At 69.6% G+C, this 14317-nt stretch overlaps 4 protein-coding genes across 4 annotated transcripts; 3 read left to right on the top strand and 1 right to left on the bottom strand.

The window, feature by feature from the left end:
• Positions 1-103: 103 nt before the first annotated feature.
• MNEG_7829 (hypothetical protein) lies at positions 104-601 on the top strand (the record flags this gene model as incomplete). Its single annotated transcript, XM_014043701.1, has 1 exon — positions 104-601. One exon carries the CDS (start codon positions 104-106, stop codon positions 599-601), a length of 498 nt encoding a protein of 165 aa, XP_013899155.1.
• Positions 602-2075: 1474 nt separating this feature from the next.
• On the bottom strand, positions 2076-2981 carry MNEG_7828 (hypothetical protein; the record flags this gene model as incomplete). The annotated part of the gene is made up of 1 exon (XM_014043700.1): positions 2076-2981. The coding sequence occupies one exon, from the start codon at positions 2979-2981 to the stop codon at positions 2076-2078; it is 906 nt and encodes a 301-aa protein (XP_013899154.1).
• A 4457-nt stretch (positions 2982-7438) lies between these two features.
• On the top strand, positions 7439-9480 carry MNEG_7827 (hypothetical protein; the record flags this gene model as incomplete). Its single annotated transcript, XM_014043699.1, has 5 exons — positions 7439-7453; positions 7662-7722; positions 7896-7966; positions 8092-8299; positions 8492-9480. The coding sequence occupies 5 exons, from the start codon at positions 7439-7441 to the stop codon at positions 9478-9480; spliced, it is 1344 nt and encodes a 447-aa protein (XP_013899153.1).
• A 2478-nt stretch (positions 9481-11958) lies between these two features.
• Positions 11959-14064, top strand: MNEG_7826 (CUG-BP- and ETR-3-like factor 5; the record flags this gene model as incomplete). The annotated part of the gene is made up of 7 exons (XM_014043698.1): positions 11959-12093; positions 12268-12426; positions 12555-12664; positions 13009-13066; positions 13219-13296; positions 13599-13688; positions 13891-14064. The coding sequence occupies 7 exons, from the start codon at positions 11959-11961 to the stop codon at positions 14062-14064; spliced, it is 804 nt and encodes a 267-aa protein (XP_013899152.1).
• Between the last annotated feature and the right edge of the window lie 253 nt (positions 14065-14317).

Here is a 14317-nt window from a genome sequence, read left to right as displayed (position 1 = left end):
GCCGCGCCCCAACCGACCTGGCCGGCCCGCCGCTGCCGCTTGCGCGCCGCCGCCGCGCACGGCCGCGCGCACGGCCGCAGCCACGAGCCGCGGGGGCGGGGGAATGGTGCGGGCGGGGGTGCAACCCCGCCGAAACAACGATCGCACGGGCGATCCCAATGGGGCCGCGGCAGGCGGGCTGGCGAGTGAGCGGGCGTACGGGCAGCGCGCCGAGGCCGCGGCGGCGCCGCCGCCGCCTGGGAGGGAGCCCGGGCGGTGGCCTGCTGCGGCCCGAGGGCCGCCTGGCCGCACTGCACTGCACCGCGCCCGCGCGGCTCGCGCGGCGGCCGGCCAGGCTCGCGCGTCGCCTGTTAGGGCTCGGCTGCGCGGCCGCCTTCGCACGCGCGCCGGCTCGCGCAGGGGTTGGCGGCAAAAGCGAAAGCGACGGCCGCAGGCGGCGGCCGGCCCGCAATACGGGGCTTTCAACAATATATTTCAGTCCAACGCTGGCACACCCTTCGCAGACCTCATCAATGCAGCCCTGGGGCCCGGCTCGACGGCCGCAACCGCCGGGCCGAGGGCGCCCGGCGGGGCGCGGCCGCCTGCTCTTGGGCGCTGGTAAAGCGGGGAGTGTGGGGAGGGGTGTGAGAACAGGTGCGCGCCGGCAGCGCTGCGAGCAGCGGCCCCCCGACACGCGTCCAACGGCCTGCGGGCCGGCCGCGACCAGCTGGGTTGCGCCGCGGGGGACGGCGGGCAATATCAACGGATCGCATGAGGGAGTTAATGGGCGAGCCTAGGTATGCAAGCGGCGCGCGCGGCGCCCGAAGCAAAGGGGCGGCAGGGCCAAAGTGGCGTGAGACAGGGCGCCCGCAACCCCCGGGGAAAAAAGCCAGGAGGCAGGGCGCGGGCCGCGGCGGCGCGTTTCAATGAAGGCTGCAGCGGCGGCGACGGCCGCGGCCGGGGAGGGCGCTGGGGTGGGGTTGTGTCAGCCGCGCGCCGGAGGGGGGGCTCAAGGCGCGCGGCGCAGGGGTGCAATTTGCGCCCGGGGCAGGCGGGTGGGCGGGGGCGGCAGTTCTGGTCCAGAGGGGGAGGGTGCACGGCCGGCGCAGGGGCGAGGTTTGAAGGTGGGGCGGGAGTGGTGGAGTGAGGTGTGGAGAGGGAAGAGGGGGCCCGTGCGGCCGCAGGAAACTCAGCGAGAGGGCGGCCCCGGCTTTGTGCTGGGGTGCGTGGGTGCTCGGGGCAACTCCCCAGGGCCGGCAATCTGACCATGGGGTGGGTCCTGGCGCAGCCACGCGCCGCATGCCGCGAGCGGGGCGGAGCGCGCTGCGCGGCGGCCCGGGAGAGGGGTGTTGGCAATAAAGGAGAGCGGATCAAAAAGGCTCCTGGGAGCCGAGCGGGCGGGGGCCCGGGGTGCGCCTGCCGCCGCAGCCGCGCGCGCGCGCGCGCCCGCGGGTGTGTCATTTTGTGTGGCAGCAGCTGCTGCCAAGGTGGCTGGGCGGCCGGCACGGTCGGTGGCGCGGCGGCGGTTTCAGTGTGACGCGCGTGGCTCCTGCCCCCCTTACATAATACGAATCACGGAAACACGCGTGCTGGCAGTGCGGCTTTGAAGACCCGATTGAGGCCTGGGCGCAGCAATGGGGCGCCGCATGGCGCGGCGCGGCGCGGCGGGGGTAAGAGGGAGTGTTGGGTGCGGCGCAGCCTGCGCGGCCGGAGGCGGGGCCCCTGCACAGGCCCCGGATCCGCGGCGTGCAGCTGGGCCGGGCGCCGGGCACCCTTGGTGTAGAAGGAGCGGCTGAGCAAGCGCGTTTGCGCGAAAGAGGGGGCGGACCGCCGGGAAGGGGGCCGGGGCGGCCGACCCCCAGCCGCGGGCCACCGCGGGCCGCGCCGCACCGGCCGCAGCGAGGCCTTTGGGGGCAGCGACCAAATCCCTCAAAGTGCGACCGATTCCCCCCAAATCCAACCGATTCCCCGAAAGTGCAAGGGGCAGCGGCTCCGAGCGCCTCAACCGCTGCCCCACCGCCACTTCCCCGTCTGGGCAGTCCAAGACACGCCGCGGCTGGGCGGTTGTGGGCAGGGCGCCGCGCGCGCGCCCGTGGCTAGAACTGGCCGCCGCCGCCCACGCCGTAGTGGCCCCCGCCTCGGGCGCCATGCTGCGGCGCGAGCACCCAGCCGCCGTGCGCGGGGACCCCGCCCTGCTGAGCGCCGTCCGCGCCAAGCGGCACCAGCCGCATCATCGGCGCCCCAGACTGCTGCCCCGGCCCGCCCCCGCCGCCAGACAGCGAAAGCTGCGCGGCGAGCGCGGCGGCCGCCGCCTGGGCCTGCGCGTGCGCGTGCGCCTGGCCGGCGCCCGCCGGAGCGTCCGCTTGGTGGTGGTGGTGGTGGTGGTGAGCGTCCGGGTGTGCTGCAACCATCATGACCGAGGGGTGGCCGCGCGGCCCGCCCATTAGCATGATGCCGCCCTGCTGCTGCTGCTGCCGGTACTGCGCCTGCCCCCCGGCCGCCAAGACGGCGGCGGCGGGCGCATGGAGGTACCCGGCCACCCCCATGGCCCCGCCCAGCGCCGGCACTGCGATGTACCCGCCCCCGCCGCCGCCCCCGCCGGCTGGGATGTACTGGTAGCCGGCCGCCGCGGCGGCCTCGAGCGGGGAGCCCCGTGGGAGGGCGCTGTTTGGGAAATCGAGGCCGCCGCCGTGCATGTACGCGACCGGCCCGCCTTCAGGGTAGTCCTCGGCGGCCGCAAACACGAGCCCGCCCGGCGCGCCGCCGTCGAGAGGGGTCGGCGGGAAGCAGCTGCTGCTGCCGCCCTGGGACAGCGGCGCGCACGCGTACGGCAGGCCGCCGCTGGCGTACTGGCCTGTCTGAGAGAGGTGCGCCTGCAGGCCGGGGTGCATCGCGGGCGCCGGCTGCGTCGGCGGCGGCGTGCCGCTGGGGGTGCGGAGCTCCTCTATCGTGTGTGCGAAGAAGCAGACTTTGCGGGAGCAGCCCGGGCCGTCTCGGCACATCTGATAGGCGGTGGGGAGGCGCGAGGATGGATTTCAGGCGGGCGAGGGGGGCGGCGCGAGCATGCGCGCGTGTCGGCCCCGGCAAGAGCGCATGCTGGCTCACGGGGTGGCGTGCGGCGCGGCTGTGCGGAATGCAGGGCTCCTGCCCTGGCCCGCATGGGCCAAAGGCGAGAACAGTGCGTGCGAGTTTCATTGCGTGTGGGCGCGCGGCTCACGCACGCATGCAAGCATCCAAGAATGCAGCAAGCATGCATTGCATGCATGGATGCGTGCTTGCATCCATGCATGCGATGCATATGCATGCTGCATGCATGGATGCTTGCATGGGAACGCGCATGCTATGGCGTGTGTGTATGCATGCGCATGCAGACATGCATGGACGTGCGGGCGCTTGGGCCAATACGCGCTCCCATGCCCAGGGCGCAAACGCCCAGCCTGCCAGCCCCGGACCTGCGTCCTGTAGCGATCATGATGCAGCCAGTGCTCAAACACGTTGTGGGCCTGCGCGAGCGGATGGACGACACGTCGGCGCGGGTGGGGAGGTGCAGCCGACCCAAGCAATTGCCGTCGGTTGCGGCATTACGCGCATGCAGGCGCCGGACGGACGATCGAGGCGCATGCACGCGCGTGGTCGTGGCGCGGGCGCTCACGTATCCGCAGGCATCGCCGCGCGGGCAGGCGCCCGACCGCTGGATCTCCGGACACATGGTGGCTGAGTAGGACTTGGAGGACAGAGGACGCCGCCGCGCCTTCTCCCCGGGGTGGGCAAACGGGCAGCGGACCTGCGCGGGCGAGGATGGGTGGGCAGGGCCCGGTCTGAGCCGAAGTCGTGCAAGGAGCGCAGCTTGGAGGCTGCCGGGGTGGCTGCGGCTGCGCTCACGCCAGGCAAGGGGGCAGCTGCTGCAATGTGTAACGGGCGGCCAGGCGGCGCACGTGCCGCCGGTCCCTGTCGCTGTCACTGGGCCCAAGCTTGGAGGCGCAGGCGCGGCTGGCGGCTCACCCAATCATGAGTGTACCGCTTGCTGCATGGCAGGATCCTGCGCGGGGCGTAGCAGTGGGGCAGCGAGGCACATCCGGCGACTGAGCTGTGAATGGAGGAGGCACCGGCGTGCTCATTGCCCAACCCGCGCAGCCCCATGCGTGGGGCCGCTCGACCCGTTTGCCAGGCCGCCTCGACAGAAAAGAGGCCTCCGCGCTGTCTCTCACTTGAAGCAGTTGAGGCGAAAGCTGTCGGTGGCATACAGCGGGTCGTCATAGGCGGCGGCGTCCTGCTCGTCGTCTGGGAAAATTTGCCGATGGCCGGCGCCACTGCCAGCGCTGCCAGACCGACCCAGGTCCCCTGCGCCGCCGGCGTCGCCGCCGACGCCGTGCCGCCCGCCCACGCCGCCGTCGGCTGGGGGCGACGGCTGCCGGGCCGGCCCCGGCGGCGGCCGCTCGGCTGCCGCGTGCGGCTGCTGCTGCGTTGGGGCCACCTGCGCGGTTTCCCCGGGCGCCTCCATGCAGCGCCAACTAGGGATCCTATGGGCCTGGACTGTTGCTACGATAACCTGCAATGGATTAGCCGCATGTCCCAGGCGGGGGTGGGCGCGCGGGCAGTCTGCATGTCAGCCCCCCTGGCGTGCACCGCCAGTATCACGCTCTCGACGGTGTCAGCAGCACAGTGGGAACACCGCGTAAACGGCCCAAGACGCGCACAGCGCCTGATTGACAGCGCATCAAAGCACCTACACAACGTTGAGCGTCAGTGAATGGGCCGAGGAGGCATTGCCCGGCGGGTCAGCCCCGGGGACGGACAGCGGGACAACATTCGTCACCCAGCCCACCTGCAACTCAAGGAAGCAGCATAAATCGTACTGATATTCGAGATCACGCCCCCAACGGGCTGCTCGTGCCTGGGGCCCCGAACGGCGCGTTCTGAGCTCACTGTTCCACGATTTCCTGTGGCGGGTGATTGATCGACTGATCAATGAGATTTAATACTTGTCGTAAGCGGTGGCGGCCGCCTCTGCGCAACCACTGCAAGATTGCGAGGGACGGCGGCCTGCTCGAGAGCTTGTTGCACAAGTTGAGTCGCCAAGCTCGCACCAGGTGCCGTGAAACTGTTGCTGCGCGGTGCGCAGAAATGGGTTCTGCAGCGCGATTTGTGTGGTACACGGAGGCCGTGTGGCGAGGGCAAGAGGGCACGACAGGGACGGCCTTGCAGGGGTCCATGCCTGGGTGTCAAAGGGGGGAGCGGGTGGTTCGCATTGGCGCCATCACGCATCTCAACTTGCCCCTCTGAATTTGGCAATCGCTGTCGAGCAGACCGAAAAGCAGGATTCAGCACACGTGCAGCCCGTGATCAGGATGGATGCGTAGCAAGTAAAACAGCTGGACCCTGCTCGGTCAGGTAGGTGGTCAGTGAAACATGCAATGAGGCAAAGCACACCAGCTTGGTCGAGAATGTTTCTACCAAGTTTTGGTCTGCGGTTGCGGGTTGAGAAGTGTGATGTAAAAGGTGGGCAGGGCACAATGTGGGCTTGAGACTTGAGTTTGCTACCGCAGTGTGCTTGGTGGGCACCGGGGCTGCTGGAATATTGTGTGTTGAGCCAGACCAATGAAGCTGTGTGCGCACCTCGCAGGCCCCCATCCTGAGGTCAATCGCCCGGCCCCGCGCATGCACCACGCTTACCCCTATCACCGCTCCCAACGGGCTGCGCATCCCTCCAGCAGCACGAACTGGACAAGCCGGAGCCTATGGCAGCCTCAAGTGGCGCGTCGATGCGCGCCCAGCCAATAGCAGCTCACATCGACCCTGGTGGCCCTTGCCTCGGCTGCAGGGGCGCCATGTCGCTCGTCTGCGCATGGGCATCCCATGATGCGATGATAGGCGGGGCCGGCTGGAGAGCAGGCGGCCGGCCTGCTTGCTTGGTGGATGCTGGTTCAAACCCGCACAAGCCCTTGCGAAGATGCTGGCGGATATTGATGAATGCGCGAGCACATGTTCGTATTTCGCAACTAACGTTACAAAAAACACCCGTGTCGCTGACCCAAACACACGTTCACACGTGTCGCTGAGCCCGCTGTGTGTGCTACTGTACCTGTGCGCACTGTCCGTTTGTGACGGCATTTGGCATGGTGATGTCGTATTGGTGCTGTGAGCGAAGTTTCTGTTATGGCGATATGCCATGCATGACATGTCCCGATTGGGATATCTCTGCGCACAGCTGTGGCTGCAGCAGCAAGCAATCCAGCCCCTGTGCAGCCAAAAACTGCCACGCAGCTGGCCAGCACAGCCCTGCTTTGCCAGTGTTGCGTTGTCTCACCAGTAATTTTAATCACAAACAGAGCGGTTGCGCACGGACAGGCGACTAGAAATGGTGGTTTGCCGCCATCCGCATCCAGGCACCGCACATGGTGGCCCCGCAGCTGAGCCAAAGGGCGCCGGCGGCCATGCCGGCGCAGGCGAAGCATGCTGAAGAACGGTTGCATGCTTGGGGACCCCTTTTGTGGGCTACTCGAGTCTCCTTTCATTTGGCTGTGGCCGGGCGTGCCACCCAGTGATATTTTGCAGGTCGAAATCTCGGGCGTCCCCCCTTTGGCCAGGTGGCTCCGTGCCCCCATCCCCATACCCATTCAGTTTTCGCTCTATTTTTTTCGCAGCCGAGGAGGCCTTTTGTACCCGAGAGGGCCCACACACGAGCACATGAGCTCGCTGGACGCCTCCGCCGTCGTCCAGGCCTTCTCCGCCGGGTCTGCCCAGCTCAGTGCTGTCCTTAGGGCCAACGTATCGGCCTGGGTGCACTGGAGGGCTCCGGGGTCGTCGAGCGCAGCGGCACGGCGGTCCCTCCTCCATGTAGCAGCATTCCACGGCGCGGTGGAGGCAGCCCGCTTTTTGATTCGAGCAGGAGCTGATCCAAATGCCGTCTCGCCGGACGACAAGGCCACGCCCCTGCACAGCGTGTGCGGGGGCAGGCCGGAGAGCCTCTCCGAGGTGCTCGCCGTTCTGCTCGAGGCAGGTGCCGACAGAGAGCTCAGGGACTCGCTTGGCAGGAAGCCCGTAGACCTCCTGCTGTCCCACGTGAGGGGGCAAGTTGGCGCGGGGCACGATCCCACTGATCTTTTGCGCTTGGTGTGCGTGCCCTCGCCTGCCTTACTCGGAACCCGCATGGTCCATTCCGTTTGTACCTTGCTAAATCCGCTGCCGAGCTGGCCGAGCGCGTTGCTCGACAGCAGTGCGCTCGCCAGTCTCGCCCTCCCTGGGGCTGTCGGCCATGCACGGCGGAGTTGGCTATCGCACCAGCGCTTGTGCTGCAGCCCTGCACCGGCCGCCATGCCATGGCATTGCCCACGCTCGCCTCAAAGCCCTGGCCTCAGCGCCCCAGTGCTCCCCCGTTTCCCCCTGCCGTCGGCCGCCGCCACCCCAGGCGCGTGACAGCCAGTTGAACCTGCCTGAGTACTCGTCTGACGAATTCAGAATGTATGCCTTCAAGGTAAGGCCCCGAGCGCTCACTCATGTCAGCAAGTGAAATGCATGGCGCGTGCATCGTACCATGCCGTGGGTCACTGTCGTCCTTGCGTCGGGCCCGGGTAGAACCACTTTCTGCATGTGGGGCGCAAAAGGCTCGCATCTGTGACAACGTCAGCATCTCGCTTGTCCTGTTCCCACGGCGGCACCATGGAACTGTGGCCCTTGCGCAGGTGGCAGACTGCCCCAACGAGGAGGCGCACGACTGGACCGAGTGCCCCTTTGCGCACCCAGGTGCGCAAAAGCCTCTGCCCGCCCGCTTGCCGCTATCACGCTGTGGATCTGCTGCTTCAGGATCACCGCGGCCTGGCGCTGCCCAGCCTGCCGCCGCCGTTGTGCCCTTGCTGCATTGCCCCTGGCCTGGCCTTCACGTGTGTGCCCCTGCGCCTGCGCACGCGTCTCTGCAGGAGAAAAGGCACGCCGCCGCGACCCTCGAGTGTTCACATACACCGGGGTCGCCTGCCCAGACTTCCGCAAGGTGTGCTGTTGTACGGGGCAGGGCGGGGCTTGGCGGCAACGATGCATTTGGCGTGCGCTGGTTGCAACCGCCGCCCAGCCGCCTCTGACACACTCACACATGGCATGTGCGTGCCCCCCCCAAAGGGCGTCTGCAAGCGCGGCGACGAGTGCACGTACGGCCACGGCGTGTTCGAGTGCTGGCTGCACCCCAGCCGCTACAGGACGCAGCTCTGCAAGGACGGCCCCGGCTGCGCGCGCCGGGTGTGTTTCTTCGCGCACGGCGACGCGCAGCTGCGCGCCTCCGACGGCCCCGAGGTGCAGGCGGAGGATGGCGACCCTTCAGATGCGTCAGGTGCGCCGCTGGCCCTGCTGGCCCTGCTTGCCACTGGCGCTCACACGCGACCCCGTGGCTGCCGAATTTGCCAGCTCGCTGGCCGCGTGCCAACCGGGATGACTGTCGTGCGCCCGTCGCTCAGCGGCCTCGGCCCTCAACATGAACACCCCTCCCTCCCCCCTCCTTCCCCCATCTCGCGCGCCCACGCAGCTGCCAGCATGGTCGGTGAGGAGGGCACCATGTCTCGCACGTCTTCGTGCACTGACGCAAGCGCGGACCCTAAGCCTGCGGCGCCCTCCCCCGCTGCGGCGCCGGCCCGCGCCGGCGCCAGCGGACGCGCGCCCTCGCCGCCCGTCAAGGGCGCAGCAGCCAATGCGGGCAAGGGTGGCGGCGGCGGTGGCGGCGCCAGCGGCCGGGGCGGCAGCCGGTGCGGTTCGCCGGCCGTTGGGGCCGCGCCGCGGGCAGCGTCCCCAGGGCCGGCCAAGGGGCCGTCTCCCGTCGCGCCAGCCTCGGCGCCCATGGCTACGTCGATGCCGCGGGACAAGCGCGGGCTAGAGCACAGCCCGTCGTCCGCGCTGCTCGCGGCCTACGCGGCCGCCGCTGGGCCTGCCAAGGGCGCCGCCGCGGCGCCCGTGGCCTGCGTGGCCGCCGCATCCCCGCTGCTGCCAGGCTCTGCAGAGGACCTGGGGCTTTTCTCTGCGTCATCGCACTTGGGAAGCTTTAGCGATTGCGGCGCGTTTGGCATCCATTCAGACCTGGGGCTGGCGCCATGGGCCGCCGCCGCGCCCTTCAGCAGCGCGCTGCCCATGTCCCTGCCGCCGCCGGCCGACCCCTCAGCCCCGTACGCCGCGGCCTTCGCCGCCGCGCGCGACGCGGCCGCCGCGGCGCTGTTCGGCGCAGCGGCGGCGGCGGCGGCGCAGCCGCAGCTGCCCCCTGGGCCGGGGGCAGACCTCGGCGCTGACGGCGCGGCGTGGCTCGCGGCGCGCCACCACCAGCACTTGCTCACACTCCAGGCGGAGGCCGCGGCGGTGGCGCTGTGGCAGCATGAGCAGGCGCAGGCGCAAGCCCGGCAGCGGGCGCAGCAGCTGTTTGAGCTCGAGCTCGCGGCGGGCAGCCCCGCGGCGCTGGCGGCGCTGCAGCAGGAGCAGCTGCAGCGGCAGCTGCTGGCCGGGTCCGCCCTCTGCCTCGGGCGCCTGTGACCATGATGGGGAACCTGGGGATGCTGCACTGTCATTGCAGCTGGCCGATGAAGTCTGCGCCCTGAGACGTGCGCGAGCGCGTTCCGCACGGTGTGCCTTGCAAACTGCCGTGCTATTTTTGGCATTTCTAGGGATTCCCGTCCCGGCGCCGCGGCCCCGCGGCCGCCCCTTGCGCGCTCAATGTCCCCCCACCCCCCCGGCGCGCTGGGCGCGGCGTGCGGCCGCGCCATGCCGCGCCCCCAACGCGGCCGTTTTTACGGGGGGAAGCTCGAGAGGCCTCAAAGTTGCTGCCCCCGTCCCCAACGGAACCCACCCACTCCCCATGGGGCCGGGCGCCCCGTGCACAGGGGGCTGCCCCGCCCCGGCATTTTTCACCGGGCGCTCTTGCCAATGCGAGCGCCGACCCCGTGGCGACCAACTCCGCGCGGCCGCTGGCGCCAGCGGCGGCCGCGCGGCGGGCCCCCTCACCCCGTGCGGCGGCGTGGGCCCCTCCGTGAGGCCTTCCGCGCGGGGGAGGGGGGGTGCCGAATCTTTGAAAAACACCCGCTATTAAACGGAGGGCGCGCCCGCTTCCCGATATTGGGGCTGGCGGGCGTGCCCCGGCCCTATGAGAGCTCGCGCCCCGCGGCGCGGCCAACGCGCTCGAGGGGCGCCTGCGCCTGGTGGGGCGCGCGGCGGGGCCTGCTCTTTTCCCTGCGGCTTCTGAGCGCCGCCGCGCACCTTGGCGGCCATCAGTTTTGAGAGGCAAGCCAACCGCAGTTTGACGGGCAGCTGGCTGGCCCCCGTGTGCGTACGCAAACGGCTGCGCGCCCTCACAGGCGCGACATAGCACACGCACCCTGCCAAGGCGTGCGTGGCGCCGCTCCGTCTCAGGCCCTGATCCGTTGTCCCCCTGTGGGGCCGGCGGGGCAGGAGGCCACGGCACCACCACCACCACCACCCTTTCCCAGCTCTCTGCCGCCGTCGCGCGCCGCCGAGCGGCGCGCGCCGCGCGCCGTCTATAGTGCACCCGCGGTTTGTCCCGCCACCTGGCTTGTCTGACGCGCGTGTCTGGCCCCCGGGCCCGGCGACGTGCCTGATGGCGAGGAGCCCCCCTCCTGCCGCGCTCCGCACCCCGCGCCGACGAACGCATTTGCCGGTGCCGCGTGGTCGCTTGCGGCTCGCTGTGGCGGGTCGCCGCCCCTATTGTTACCGCTGCTGTATCGCGCCCTTTGCCGCACCGCTAAATGCCATGGGGCGCACAGGATGCACTGTGCCCAAATCGAGGGCCCGGCTGAGGCCCCCCTTTTGACATCTTCGCTTGCATGTGACCCCCCTCTGTGCATGGCACCACGACAGCACTTGAAGTTTTCCCGTCCAGCCAACACGCGGTTTCGCGAGGCACCTCGCGGACCGCCACGGCTGTGGGCTTACTAACCATTTGTCTCAGGACTGCGCCTGGCGCCTGAAGAGCGAGGCTTCAAGGCCACACGCTGCGCCATCACTCGTCTGGATGTGTAACAGGTTCAATCCAACCAGAGCTTTTGGAATCACTGTGATGGCAGGGAGGTGTCAGGAGCGCAAGGCCGGGGCGCACAGAGGCCGGGGCGCTGTCTCGTATCACACATTTGATACGTGGGGGTACGCATGGCCAGCAGCACGCGGCGCGCCCTTGTTGGCCCCGCTCCTGGCGTGGCCACACAGATATTCCAAAAAGAAGCTGAGTCAAGCCACTCGGTGGGCGTCTCACACCGGGAGGGGCTCTGGGCGCGCGTGGGACATGCATAAACAAACCAAGCCCAAGCAAATCTCTCTCTAGTCTTGCACTTGCACCCAGCCGCCGCATGTAATTGGGGGGGCCGGGGACATGCCTGGATCCCTGCATCAGAGTAGGCCTTTGGATCGTTATCAAATGGGAGGTGACGCTGTGATCAGGGTCTGCTTCGGGTTGCCGCAGGGACCCGCTGCTTCCCTTGCAGTTTTGGGGCTGGCTCCTGGACGTAATCGCACAGCAAGGGTGGGGCCGCCGACGCAACCGACTTAAGTTGCACAAGGGCCTGCCTGGTGCAGTAGTGGAGCAAGATTCACTGGATAAACTGCCAGCTGTATATGATGTCACATGTTAGCGGACCCCATTCGACCCTGCCCAAGCTGGGGGCCTCGGCATGGCGCTAGGGGCTATGAGTCGAGGCGTGCGCCCCCATGTTGCGGTGCGGGCTATGGCGCGGGCGTCGATGTCTTGATTCACTTGAATCACTTGGTTGGTCTCAATATCATTGATAGGAACAAAAATGGCGGCATGCCAGTGTTGGGCGTAAGTGATCACATTCCTAGCGGGGGCGCAGCTTAGTCGAAGGATTTGTATCAGGCATTGTTTCTAAATCAGCGGTCCTGGAGGCCCACAGCGGCAGCTCGCCGCAGGGCGGGCCGACCGTCTCGCCTCTGGAGGCTCCACTGGAGGCGATCGGCAGTGCGGTCGTAGGCTTATCATTGGCCAGTATGACTCAGCCCGTGGAGGAGCTTAGTTCCGGGGATGACCATGCAAACGCCCCCTACGATCAGCTGGCACGCTTGTATGTGGCAGGCATCCCCAAAAGCATGAACGAGGCCCAAATCAAACCGCTTTTTGATCAGGTGAATGCCGCACGGGCGTAGCGCGGGCGGCGCACAGTATCAACGCCGCTGGCGCGCCCTTCGCCCGGCCCGCTGCAGCCCCCCGATGAGCAATGGGTGGCTCCCCTCCAGTTACAACCTCCCCTCCCCCTCCCGCCTTCGCCGCCCCGCCTCACCCCCAATACCCGCCCGCAGTGGGGCGCGGTCCGGGATGTGATGATCCTGCGGGAGCGCAGCACGGGCCTCTCGCGCGGCTGCGCCTTTGTCGGCTACGAGACCACCGACGAGGCGCAGGCGGCCATACAGCACCTAGACCACCGCGTCCACCTGCCAAACGCGCTCGGCCCGCTGGAGGTGCGGGCGCGGGCGCGGGCGCGGCAGTCCCCTGGCCTTGTGCGCAGCGCCGCGCTGGCCGGGCCGCGGGGCCCCGCTTGCCGCCGCACCTGCATTCATAACATCCCGCGCACGCACGCGGCCCCCAGGTTCGCTTCGCGCGCGGCCGCCACCCGTCGCCCGGGGCCGCGGATGACGTGCGCCACGTTGTGTTTTCGGGGGCGTCGCCCGGCGCCAGCGAGTCGGAGCTGCAGCTGCTGTTCGCCAGGCGAGCGGCCGGACGGGCGCGGGGCGCGGCGGGTCGGCGCAGCGGGTGGCACAGCAGGGATGGAATCAGCGGGGCGGTCAGCTGGCCGGTGGGGGCGGGACAGAGAACTTGGGCTGGGTGGCAGGTGCCGCTCCGGCGGGTCACGGAGGGCAGGCGAACGCCCGCGCTCCGCACACAGGCGAGAGCTCGGAGGCGGCTTCGCGGCGCCCGCCGGTTGACCGCGGCGGGGCCTGCGCGGCCGTGCGCGTCCATTGGGGCCCGACGCCTCTCGAGCCGGGCGCGCGGCCGACACTTGCGCTGCCCGGCGCGCCGCCCCCTGTGCACGCCGCCTGCAGGAGCGGCGTGGTCGAGTCGCTATCGCTTACACGCGACCCAGAAACTGGGGAGAGCAAGGTGGGAGAGCGCGAGCTACGGCTTGGGATTCGCCCGGCCTGGCCAGCGCGCAGCAAAGCGGGAGCGAGCGACGGCGAGCGCGGGCCGGCCGCACGGGTCGAAACCCGACCACCGACTGTCCGCCTCGCCCCACCACCCTGGCCGCGGCTCAGGGCTGCGGCGTGGCGGCGATGGGGTCGCACCAGGACGCGCTGGCGGCGGTCGAGGCGCTCAGTGGGAAGGTCACGCTGGTGCGCGCCCGCGCGCGCGCGCGCGGCTGCGGACGCGGATGCGTGTGCGGTACACGTGTGTATGTGTTTGTGTTGACAGAGAGAGACAGAGAGACAGAGAGAGTGCGTGTGTGTATGTGCGCGCGCGCATTGTCCGAGCAACAGGGACGGCGCGTGCACACGTGTGTGTTGTGCCGCCGTCATGAAGCCTGTGTACGGGCCAGGGCCCTCAAAGCCCCGCACACGTCGGGGACGTTGGCGGCGCCGGCGCTCGTGGCCGCGGCAGCCCTCACGCCGGCTCGCCCCTACACGCGTCTGTGCAGGAGGGCGCTGCTGGCCCTCTGACCGCCAGGCTGGCGGACCCTGACCCGCGCGCCCGCAAGGACGCAGAGGATGACGTGGACGACAGGACGGTGGGTCTTGTGCTGACGTCATGCTGACGTCACGCGGAGGGGGGGCGCGCAGGCGCTGGCGCAGGGATGAGGCCGGGGGTTCCAGCTGCGCGAGCGCTGCCCACGCCCGGGTGACTGTACGTTGCGCCGAGGGCGGCCCGCCCGCGCCCGCTTCGTAGGCCGACTTCCGCCGCTCCCGCCGCTGCTGGCGCCGCCGCCGCAGGTGTTCTTCGCCCGCGTGCTGCGCAGCGCGACGGAGGACAGCGTGCGCGCGCTGTTCTCGCGGTTCGGGCGCGTGGTGGAGGTAAACCTGTTCCGCGCGTTCCAGGTGTGCAGGCAGGCGCTGGTTCAGGGGCCGCTTTGTTGGGTTGGGGGGCTTCGTCTCGTGCCTCTCTGATTGGACGGGGCGGCATCGCGGATTGTGCAGGCGGCGGGAAGAGAGCGGAGAGCGGCGGGCCCTCGGCCGCGGCGGCTGCGGGGGGGACGCCGGCTGCGGGACCGCGGCGGGGCCAGCAGCGCGGGCGGCCGCCCGTCTGCAGCGGAGCGCCAGCGGCTGCGCCTGCGGCCGCGCAGAGCAACAGCACCCGGACGGCGCTGTCGAGCTCACAGTCGCAGCGCCGGCGGCCCTGCCGCCGCCGCAGGGCCTCCAG

This window comes from Monoraphidium neglectum (assembly GCF_000611645.1).
Source record: "Monoraphidium neglectum strain SAG 48.87 unplaced genomic scaffold scaffold01423, whole genome shotgun sequence".
NCBI lineage: Eukaryota > Viridiplantae > Chlorophyta > Chlorophyceae > Sphaeropleales > Selenastraceae > Monoraphidium > Monoraphidium neglectum.
This window is presented reverse-complemented; position numbering and strand designations above follow the sequence as displayed.